Here is an 11,636-nt window from a genome sequence, read left to right on the forward strand (position 1 = left end):
CGGGGTGGGGGTTCTGTTAGGGGCACCTGCTGCTCTGGAAACTTCCCAGGCACGCTCTCGCCCCTGCCTTTCCGGGAGGGTCCGAGGGGGAGAGGGTGCTGTTCAAGAGGAACGTTGAAGCATGCCCGAGCCCACCGGGGTGGAGAGCCATCCCGGGCTGCGGCTCCCCTGGCCTGGCCCAGGAAGTGAAAGGGGCCAGCCTCACCCGACTCTGTCACCCACACAGGTGCCAAGGTTGCCAGCCGCGGGGGTCACCTGGAGCGCATATTTGTGGTGGAATTTCGCCCCGACTCAGACACGCAGTTCGTATCTGTCGGGGTCAAACACATGAAGTTCTGGACCCTGGCAGGCAGCGCCTTGCTTTACAAGAAGGGGGTCATCGGGTCCATGGGGGCGGCCAAGATGCAGACGATGCTCTCCGTGGCCTTCGGTGCTGTGAGTTCCCGCAGATGCTTCGTGAAGGGGACCCTGAAGGCATGGGGCCGGGGGCAGGGGCAGGGGCTGCTGGCTAGTTTGGCCAAGAAGCTAAAAACAAGAAAGACATTTCCATGTTATCTCCTTTACTGGCTTATTTGTAACCACTGTTCCCTTTCCTTAGTACAGATGAGTGAGTTGGCTATATTTATTTCTCTTTTTTTTTTCCTTAAAATGTTAACCAGAAAAGGTAGGACACCCACCCAGGGCTGCAGGGTCACTGTTCCAGAGGCAGACCCTAACTTGCAAGCCAGTCAGACCTGGGGGAGGCAGCCCCAGAGGATGCTGGAAACAATTCCCATGCTAGATAGAGGGCCTTTTTGTTCCCAGCCCTCTTGTGCCACCAGTCTCCCCAACTGCCACCCTCCCTTGAGTGGGCTGTAGGGTGCCCTCAGCCAATGCAAGCTCCCCTGGGGAAATTTTGGAACACAGTCACCTCGCGGTCCTCCAGGCATGGATTTATCCACTTCCTAGTTAGGCCCCAGGCAAGTTTGCTCTGAGACTGGAATCCCCACTTGCCCTGCTGTCACCTGGGGGGTACTCACAGAAAGGAAGTTTTGTTAATGCAGAGCTATGCTCAGTGGGGAAGGAAAATGCTCGAACCAACTAAATACAGTGAGTTTCAAAGCCAGGCGATTGCCTTTTATACTGTTTGTGATTTTTCTGCAAATTCTGCCTCTTTCCTTAGCACAGATCAAACTGACTACCTGTGTCTGCTTCTGTAGCTCTGGTTCCTTAATGCAGCGTGGCTGGGAAGGGACCCCTAGGGAGTGTTCCTGGTGTGGAAGGTGTCCCTTTGTTTACAGAACAATCTCACTTTCACGGGTGCCATCAACGGAGACGTCTACGTCTGGAAGGACCACTTCCTCATCCGGCTGGTGGCCAAGGCTCACACAGGCCCTGTGTTCACAATGTACACGACCCTTCGGGATGGACTCATAGTGACCGGCGGAAAAGAGCGGCCGTAAGCGGAAGCTCCCCTGGGGACAATTTATCTTTTGTTACCTTCTCGGGAGAAACTCACAGAAGCATCCAACTTGGAGAAAATGCAGATTATCCTTCCCCTCCCTTTTGTGCATTAGGGAGATCAGTCTGCCGTCTCTCCAAGAGGGCCCTAGGTCAAAAATTTCACAAGTAAGAGAAGTAAAGAGGCGGTTTCATGGCAGTTTAAAAACCTGAGAGGTATTCTCAAGCAAACAGCAGTGACTGTTGATAAAATGTTCCTCTTCATAGTTCTTTGGGGGAGTGGAGGAAGGAGAAATGAGAAGAGGAGGGTAGGAACTACGTGAAAACAAAGCCCGAAGACAGGACAGACGTTTCTCTTAATGTTCTAATCTAACAAAAACAGAGTCTGATTTTCCAGATTACATCTTCTTTCCTCCCAAGATAGTAGCATTTGAAGGTGTTTTAGGAAATCTGCAAGTTGGGGAGGTATGGCCGCTCATCAGCAGGGCCTCAGAAGGAGGCCCAGGCCCTGGAGGGCCTGTCTTCCCGGGCCGTGGTGGCCAGGACCTTCCCGACTGGGAGAGAGGGGTGGGGCTCATGGGGAGGTCTCAGGACGAGGCTGACAGCTGAGTGCCTCTCCATCTTTTTCAGGACCAAAGAAGGAGGTGCTGTAAAATTGTGGGACCAGGAGATGAAGCGCTGCCGGGCCTTCCAGCTGGAGACGGGGCAGCTGGTGGAGTGTGTGCGCTCCGTGTGCCGCGGCAAAGTAAGCGCGGGGGCCTCGCCATGCCTCCCTGGGCCAGGGAAGGGGGAAGTGTCAGCACCTACCCAGCCAGGCTCTTGTCCTGTGCTGGTTTGTTTAATCCTTGAAACAAGCCTTCAAGGTGTGAATTACACTGTGGTGGGGAGGTAGCTGAGGAGAGTCAGACAGATCGGGGTACAACGTGTGACTCTCCCAGGAAGAACCATCTGTGACTTGGCGTGTTCCTTAACGTTTTTGTGTCCAGCACTTGGATTTGTTGTAACGATCACATGCTTTGTACATGGCAGTGCCTTTCATTTTGCCTAGCATATAGTCATATTCGGGAAACGTTAGCTACTATTATTATACATAATAATATTCTTAAGAATTCAGAGATATTAAACAGTTTGCCTGTCCCCAAGGTTATGAGGCCAGTAAGGGGAAGAGTAAGGGCCACCAAATTGTCTGACTCAAAGCCATTGGTTTGCAATGCATACCTTGGTCAAGTATCAAAAACAGTTGTGGAGTTGAAATATGGATGTCATCACATCACATACATGCACCACATTTCATTAAACATAGCTCACTGCAACCTCAAACACCTGGGCTCAAGTGATCCTCCACTTCAGCCTCCCAAGTTGCTGGGACTACAGGCGTGTGCCACCACGCCTGGCTAATTTATTTTTGGGGTGGGGGGGAGGTTAGAGATGGGGTCTTGCTATGTTGCCCAGGCTGATCTCGAACTCCTGGGCTCAAGTGATCCTCCCACCTTGACCTCCCAAAGTGCTAGGATTACAGGCATGAGCCACCATGCCCAGACTCTATATTACTTTAATTATAACAGGGAAAAATTTTAGTGGGAACCAAAGATGGAGAAATAATTGAAGTTGGTGAAAAAAATGCTGCTTCCAACATCCTGATTGATGGGCACATGGAAGGAGAGATCTGGGGCCTGGCCACACACCCCTCCAAGGACATCTTCATCTCTGCCAGCAACGATGGCACGGCCCGGATCTGGGACCTGGCTGACAAGGTGAGTGGAGCTCAAATGTCTGTAAGTGGCCGCGTGGCAGCAGGAGCTGAGGGACAAGAGGTCCAGCCAGCTCAAGGCAGAGATGGGGGATGGGTCAGCCTCAAGTCAGCAGTTACGTTAGAAGCCTAATAACCAAAAAAATCCCACTCACACACACCTTATCTGTGTATCTTTTACCTCCATCTATACTATCTGTACTTTTATATCCATCTATAAATATTTATACTACAGGAATAATCTAATTGAGAATGATTATTCTCTTGTCACGAAAGAACCCACAAAACCTAAAAAAATAGACAAATCATGTCTTCCCTGGATAAGAAGATTAAAAATGATTTAAAATGTCAAATGTTGCCAAATGGACTAACATATTTCCATCAAAATCCCAACAAGGCTTCTCTTAAGGTTTTGGGAAGACAGTTTTAAAGTTCATCCAGGGTAAAAATGAAAAATAGCAAGGAATTGTCTGAGAGTAGGTGGAGAAGAAAGATTAATGTTGCCGAGCTACATCTAATGTTAAAAAAAGCATTTAAGTTCTAATAATTAAAATACTTGAATGGCTAGTAAATGTTTCAGCCATATTTTTAGTGTAAGGGCCAAAGAACAGACACACGAAAGCAATAAGCGAAGCTGTTATAGTCCTAAGTTAATTTTTATAATTATTTACTACATTTATTATTAAGAATAGCTATCATTAATTGAACACTGTATACCAGATTCTTCATACACACAGTCATTAATGCTTACACAGCCTTGCAGGACCAGTATTAATGCCGCCTCTTACGGACGGGAAAACTGAGAAGTAACTTGTCCAAACACAGCCAGCTAGGATGTGGCAGAGCCAAGATTTAGGATTTGAACTAGCAGAGGCTGAAGCTCACTCATTCCCATAAAGAAGAGGTTGGCAATCTATGGCTAGAGGGCCAAGTCCAGACTGCTGCCTATTTCGACAAATTAAGCCTCGCTCATTCGTTCAAGTGTTGTCTGTGGCTGCTTTTGTGCTGTGACAGCTGAGTTTCAGTAGTTGCGACAGAGACCACGTGGCCTGCAAAGTCTAGGATATTTACTACCTAACCATTTACAGAAAAAGTTTGCCAAACCCTCCCTAAAACACGTTCCCCAGACTGCTCTAATCAAAACATACTGCCCACCTCAGCTGCTCAGGGACATTTACCGTAAGAGGCAAAAGATTTGGTGGTCTGCAGTGGCAGCAAAGGCAGGCTGAGTACTCTGGCCTGGTGTGTGACTTCCCCTGGAGACCAGCTGAGCTGGCCAAGGGCTCAGGGGACTTTACTCCCTATCAATGTAGAAGCTGCTGAACAAGGTGAGCCTGGGCCATGCTGCCAGGTGTGCAGCCTACAGCCCTGACGGGGAGATGGTGGCCATTGGCATGAAGAACGGAGAGTTTGTCATCTTGTTGGTGAACAGCCTGAAAGTTTGGGGGAAAAAGCGAGACCGGAAATCTGCTATCCAAGATATCAGGTACGCGATCTGGGCAGGGTGGGAGGAGAAAGGTGAGCATTCTCCCTCCCAGTGGTTCCCATTCCAGAAGGGCTATGGCTGGAATGAAGAACTCGGCCGTGAGAGGGTCACTTTCAACAGGCCAGCCATGAAAGGACACTTCTCGCGCGTTCATTCTCAGACATGTCTGCTGACTTCCATGAGTGTGGTAAAATGTCATTGTAAAATGTCATTCTACAGAAGGCTACATGCATATATTTCCTTACTTCCGAGGGATCCGATACAGAGAAATTGTCAAATTCCATAGAATGTCAGGAAACGCTAGCCACATGTGTCACGAGGGGGATCTCCTCGTCTTTGGGCCTAGAGGGCCTGACCCAGAACAGCCTTCATGCCTCACCAGCCCCCGACAGCCCTCCTCATGGACCATGCTCTTGGATTGCTTTTTCTAGAATCAGCCCAGACAACCGATTCTTAGCTGTCGGTTCTTCTGAACACACAGTTGACTTCTATGACCTCACTCAGGGCACAAACCTGAACCGCATTGGCTACTGCAAAGATATCCCAAGCTTTGTGATTCAGATGGATTTTTCTGCGGATAGCAAATACATTCAGGTATGCTTTGGGTTTACTTATATTTGGGGCAACCAGTAATAATAATAATAATAATAACAATGGCTTATATTAATTCTTTATTAGGTACCAGGCAATGTACTAATTTATTCTTCACTCTTTAAGTACTGTTACTTTCCCCTTTATAAATGTAGAAACAGAAGCTAAGAGGATTTTAAGAAGGTTGAAGAAATAGAATTTAAAATAGTAAAGAGTTATTCTTCAGTAAGAAAAGCAGGAAACAAGCCCTAATCATCTTTTATCTCCTCATCACTTCTCCCTCAAAGCTTCCTAATTTCTAGTTCTCTGGGGCTACACCTAAGCCCTGTGTCACTTTTTATACTTACTCATTTCCAAACTCTGCTGGGTAGCGTGGCCCCCCACACGTGGGACCTGGACACCAGACAGTGGGCCTGGGGGAGTGACCAGCGGGGAGGAATCGAGGAGTCCCCTTCTGGGACTGACAGCTAAAAACAGAATGATTTCTACAGTGCTCAACAAATATGCATTTGTGAGTTGGCCTGGAGTTGGATATTCACTCTGAAGGGAGAGAGGATGTATTCATTCATTCATTCATCAAGTATTTATTGAAGCAGGCTAGGCTTTTAGATGGACAAAGTGGGACTGGTCCCGGTCTCCTGGAGTTTGCTCTGTAAAGGAGAAGACAAGCATTAAACAGTCACAAAATATACCTAAAATTACAAACTGTGATGATGTACTGCAAAGGAAAAGTACAGGGTGCTGCATTTAACAAAGTGCTGAATTTAGATGCACTTCCTCTCCCAGGAAGTGATATTTAAGCTGAGGTCTGTAGGGTGTGTAGGAGTTAGCCAACAAAGAGGGGCGGGAACACTGTTCCAGGCCATCTGTGTGAAAGCCCTGATGTGGAAAAGATCTTAGTTCGTTCCAGAAGGAAAGCCTGGGGCTGGGGTAGAGGCCCTGCAGGGAGAAGGGCCAGGAGATAAAGGCAGCAGCGGTTTGCTGGCGAATCGTGGGAACAGTGGTCAGTTTACCCTAGAAGACTCTCAGAGGATCAAGGGTCAAGTCCAAGACACTTCAGAAATCGCCTGTATCAGCTGCTGTGGGAACACTTGCCTCACCCCTGTTCTACCGAAGGCCCTTGGTTCCCTGAGAATAAGGATTCCTGTGTATCAGAAACATGTGGAGGCTCTGTTAGAGCACAGATTCCTGTGTCCCACCCTCCAAGTGTCCCATTTGGTAGGCTAACAGATTTTCAAGGCTGCTGGTCAAGAACCACACTTGGAGAACCACTGCCTTAGGACTTTGGAAAATAGGGAGAAAATGGATGAGATTTTGCTGAGGGCTGGCCACAGGCTTTGCAGCCTGGAGCTGGGCTTGGACTTGGAGAGAAGCCCTTGGGGTGCAGAGGCTGGGCCAGTGTTCTGGGAAACAGCACACCAGAAGGGGGGTCTTCAGGACTGAGAGAGTAAGGTGATGAACATGGGTTCCCTTCCACCTACAGGTGTCAACCGGAGCCTATAAGCGCCAGGTGCATGAGGTGCCTCTGGGGAAGCAGGTAACAGAAGCCATGGTCATTGACAAGATCACCTGGGCCTCCTGGACAAGGTGACTGGAAGAAAACACTTCTTGAAGAAAAGGTCACAAGAGTCTCTTGTCCCAGGTTCAGCCTCCCAAGTTTGTGCGTGGCCAGGATCTGAAGAAGTTCAGAGATGGAGCTATCTTTACGTTGGGGGTGTGAGGGTGGGAGGCTTCTTGGTACCAGTTTAGATCACTGATTTTGGTCTGACCTGGGCTTTTGAAATGCTAAGGCTCTCTTTTTGTGTAATCTCTTACAAGTCCCCAACCCCATCCAGCAAGTTCAAAGGGAAACCATCTCCCGTCTCTTGGCCAACTCAGGTGCACAGCGAGGCCTCCAGTCACCAGGGGAAGGGGTGCAAGGGCTAGAACTGCTATTTCGCAGGATCAGAACCTGGTTAACTCAAGGGAAAAGAGATCGTCCAACCCGGGAGTTGTAAGGAGCCCCCACTCTTCTCCCCAACATGCACACATTCAAGAGGACCATAGGGAAGAGGGAGAGAATCAAAGACGGGGCTAACTGTTCTTTTTGGAGTTTACGGGACTGAGGAAGAGGGGGATAGTAAGAAGAGCTGGCACAAGTGTACAGAGGGAAGGGGACAGGGGACAGATGCTTTCATGTTAAAAGAGCTGTGTGACTATACTGCATTATGCAAAATGTCCCTGTCTCCCTCTTATCCCTGGGAGGAGATGACTGGCTGCAGGAAACCTCCTCATATGTCTTCCTCCTAACACCTCTTCCTGTTGGAACAGTGTTCTGGGAGACGAAGTCATTGGAATCTGGCCGCGAAATGCAGACAAGGCTGATGTCAACTGTGCATGTGTGACCCATGCTGGCCTGAACATTGTTACAGGAGATGATTTTGGGCTTGTGAAGCTCTTTGATTTCCCATGCACCGAAAAATTTGTGAGTCTTCCTCAGTAACCTCCCCGTACTGCCTGTAGGTTCTCTGTTCTGTAGTCTATGGGAGATAGGGGCCACCTCTAGACGGCTCTCTGGGAGATACAGAGGAATGTTGGCCGAGTTCTGTGGAGATTTGGCAATGACTGACTAACCTTTTTGTCTCCCTCTGGAGTGGGGTAGTCTTGGAAGCTAGAAGTGAGGATGGAGGGTGGACAAAATGGACACAAGTAGGGCAAGAACGAGAGGCAGGGAAGTCAGCCAAAGCCTGGCTCCCAGAGGAGTCCAGGCCCGATGGGAATGCCCAGAGTAAAGGTTCGGGGAGGAGGAGACCTGAGTCCTGGAAAGTGGTCTGTGGGTGCCAGGAGGAGCGTGGTCTTTCAGTTGTCTCCATTCACTTTTGCTCACAGGCCAAACATAAGCGTTACTTTGGTCACTCAGCTCACGTGACGAACATCCGTTTCTCTTACGACGACAAGTATGTGGTCAGCACTGGAGGAGACGACTGCAGGTACTAACCAGATTCATCTGGTTCTGACTCCCCAGGCCTGGCCACCTCTGCCTCCTTACCTAGAATGTCCCTGCCTCTCACCCAGGGGTGTGGGGAGGGGCTGATGGGATAGTAAACAGGAGACTCCGTGAGTCCCAGTGAAGGCACGGACTTGTCCACTGTAAGGTATTTATTTAGTCTGGTGACTCTTAAGCCAGATCTTGATGGGCCTTTGTCCCAACTAGAGCTGTCCTGGGATTTCACGGGCGTGTGATAGCTACTCTGGGCAGTGCTGGGGGAAGGGACAGGTGAGTGAGACCCGAGAGTGCTGACTTCAGTTGTGTGTAATCAGGTTAGAATGGAAATTAATCCATATGTCCTTTTAAAAACTCCCAACTGATCACCAGTGTTGGGCATTTCTTATTTAGAGTATGGAGGAGTGACTAGGTGATTCTAACTCATTCAGCTTCTCCAGAACTGACATACTTGAACAGTTTAACTGCAGAATGAATACAGGTTTCTGTTCAGTCCAAGCAAAACTCTTGAGAGGATAAAGAAGAAATACATGCATCTTGATACTTTTAGTGGTCTGAGTTAGGTTGTGGGAAAGGAATCTATACAGAACGTCAATCTACTTCTCACCTAAAAGCATTAGGAAATGACTGCAACGATGCTTTCTCCTGGCCTGCCTGGGAGCACGTAGCTCCCGCCTGCCCTGCCAACCACTTCTGGCACTTAGAGCCCTGGAGATAGTACTGACAGCAGCTCCCTGTGGAATATAAAAACCCATTCAAAGCAGCACCAAATTGTGAAACAAGCTAGGAGTAAGATATAAACAAATTGGTCACCCTAGTGCAGGAGATACAAGGTGACTTCTGTTAACTATAAAAGGCTGAGAAGTAACCTTAAAAATGCAGGGCTCCTAGGCTTTTGTAGGCATGGGGGCGTACTACGTTCTCTAGCTCTGTGCTAAACACTCGAAAGGGCTCTCCGACTCAAGTGGAGTTGATAAAACCTTTTCAAAAGTAACGGGAAAGATAGTATGAAGTCAAATTGCCAAAAATCCTCACTGACCACATTCAGCACATTCAAGCTGCTGAAAGAGTGGAACAAAACCCAACCCACCTCCCCCCCGCCCCCCGCCAAAAAAAAACCCAACGAATAACAGACCTTTTGAAAGGAGCAATAGACCTTAAATTGGTGGCAAGATCTCTGGTTTACCTTTGGAACTGAAGTGTTCAGTGTATCTCCTGAGCTTGACTCGAGCACTTGGCAAGATTGTTTCTTATCACTTGAGCAAAGTATGATGTCCAGCCATGCAAAATGACCCTTTGGTCTGTTCTTCCAGTGTATTTGTGTGGCGATGTCTATAAATGCCAGAAACCTCTTACATTATTGCTACTGCTGCTACCAACCAGCAGCTGCAGAGGCAGTGCTGAGGCGCCTCCTCGCCACTAGCTGCTGGGATCTGCCTACCTGCTGCGGGGACGCACAGCCTCAACATGCCAGTGAAGGTGTCTGACTGCTTCCGTAACCTGGACTCCAAACTGTGACGCCAAGAAGGAAGGTCAAGTTCTAAAATGTTAAGACTGCTTGCCTCTGTTCCTGAGACTAAAAACTACATACTAACTATATTAACAAATCCTGTCTGATAATGTAGCCCACTCACAAAATTTAAAGCCCCAGTTACCCTATATGTAGCTTTTAATTTGCATCAAAACTTTTACAAAAGATGTTTTGCTATTATGTTTCTATATACTTCAAGAATGTTCATTTTTACAAATAAGTTGAACAAAACAGCTTAAGTTAGATGCACTGAAGTACTAGAAATGTCCATAGTCTCTGTTCATTTAGCTTTTAAAACCAAATGAGCCATGTATAAAGATGTTGAGAAACTTAATTTTTTAACGTTTCATTTGCAGAGTTTTATATCCATTAAGTGCCTTTGAAAGTTTCCAGTTGTGTGGGCTGCTGTCTCACCTCCCACAAATTGTCTCCTTTCTACATATGGTGCTACAACTTCAAAACTGAGGAGGGCTACAGGACCCTTAGCAGATACAGTCTGTTACCCATGTCCTGTGTTTGTGTGCCACGGCTTCCTAAATGAAAGACATCAGTTACCTGCCTGGAAAATAGTGGTTACAGGAAGGTGAGTGGCAAAGAACTTAAGTTCAGGAGGGGGTAGAATGGGTTTTCATGATATTTAGTGCCAAATCTGCAAAATCCAAAATAGAATTCAAATTAAACACATCTCTACTATAAAGTGGAAGGTAAAAAGACAAAAAGCTGAAGTAGGTCCAGGAGGATGAGCTGATTTTTGTCAAATCTTAAAATGGTAATAAATGAGGTGACCTGAGGCTGTACCTTGGCTTACCACTCCCAGAATGTAGTTGACTTGACTCCATTGATTTGCTTCAGATGAACTATATAGGTCAAGTCTGGATTGGGAAGAAAGAAAACAAAAAAACAAACAAAACCCTCTGCAGTAGAAATTCTAAGCCCCAAGATACTTTTAATAAATCAAAACTATAAAACAAAGTAATTTAGCTTAGAGTTCCTCAGAGTTGGTTGTAGGACAGAATCTGACTTAGTCAATATTACCAGAAGCTGTCCCTGACCCCCCTCAGTCACACTGTATGCGTACAGCCAGAGTACAGGAGGGGCTGACAGTGCTCACGGAAAGGAAGGCTGGTTGAGGGACTGGTGGCTCTGAGCACAGACCCCCATTTAGTCCTTTGGGCCAGTGAACTAAAATTCTACATCTTGGCTTATTGGCTATTTGCATTCATCGGTTTAGAGAAAAGGTGTAAGATGAAGCATTTTCAATTAAAGAATAGATTAATATTTACCACAGAAGTGCTTCAGCATTCTAAATGGAGTAGATCACTCATTAAGCTATTTTTATATGCCAATTTATTAATGCCTTACATTAATCCACTGATAGGTTGTTGGGCCCACAGTAGGGTCCCCATGCAGTCCTAATTCTGTTCTCTGTAACCACGTGACTGGTGATGCTGAGTGATAACCCTGTCTGCCTGCACTGTATTACTGACCTTTCATACTGGTCGCATCTTGCATTGAAATAACCCTGTGGAAGAACAATGAATTGAGCAGTGGGATGTGCAACTATATTTAAAGAGCAATAGTGTCTGTGTGTCACACAAACTTCTTAAATCTTATTTGTAACATTTATATGGTATGATTTTATGTATGTTCAAAAATCCTGCACTGTATTCTATATGTTAAGTATTGGTGCATGAATTTATTTTCAGTTATGAAAGTATAAAAAATACATAATTTAAAAACTTTTTGTTATGTGTCAAATAAATTTGATTATGTAAACATGGTCATTGTTGACTTTGGTTTTCAAAGGAACCATAGCTGCAGCATGAGCCAAAAACCTTTCACTGTTTGAAGCAGT

At 46.8% G+C, this 11,636-nt stretch overlaps 1 protein-coding gene across 1 annotated transcript in view; it reads left to right on the top strand.

Moving 5' to 3' along the window:
- EML6 (EMAP like 6) overlaps window positions 1-11,462 on the top strand; it is a 227,285-nt gene extending 215,823 nt beyond the window's left edge. Inside the window, exons 32-41 of the mRNA XM_045549610.1 lie at window positions 227-435; window positions 1,281-1,438; window positions 2,071-2,185; window positions 3,006-3,194; window positions 4,504-4,676; window positions 5,108-5,270; window positions 6,751-6,854; window positions 7,578-7,731; window positions 8,136-8,236; window positions 9,564-11,462. Coding sequence (XP_045405566.1) covers window positions 227-435; window positions 1,281-1,438; window positions 2,071-2,185; window positions 3,006-3,194; window positions 4,504-4,676; window positions 5,108-5,270; window positions 6,751-6,854; window positions 7,578-7,731; window positions 8,136-8,236; window positions 9,564-9,588 — 1,391 coding nt within the window. The 3' untranslated portion in view covers window positions 9,589-11,462. The remainder of the gene's footprint in view (window positions 1-226; window positions 436-1,280; window positions 1,439-2,070; window positions 2,186-3,005; window positions 3,195-4,503; window positions 4,677-5,107; window positions 5,271-6,750; window positions 6,855-7,577; window positions 7,732-8,135; window positions 8,237-9,563) is intronic.
- Window positions 11,463-11,636: the final 174 nt, after the last annotated feature.

Source organism: Lemur catta, chromosome 4, assembly GCF_020740605.2.
Source record: "Lemur catta isolate mLemCat1 chromosome 4, mLemCat1.pri, whole genome shotgun sequence".
Classification (NCBI taxonomy): Eukaryota; Metazoa; Chordata; class Mammalia; order Primates; family Lemuridae; genus Lemur; species Lemur catta.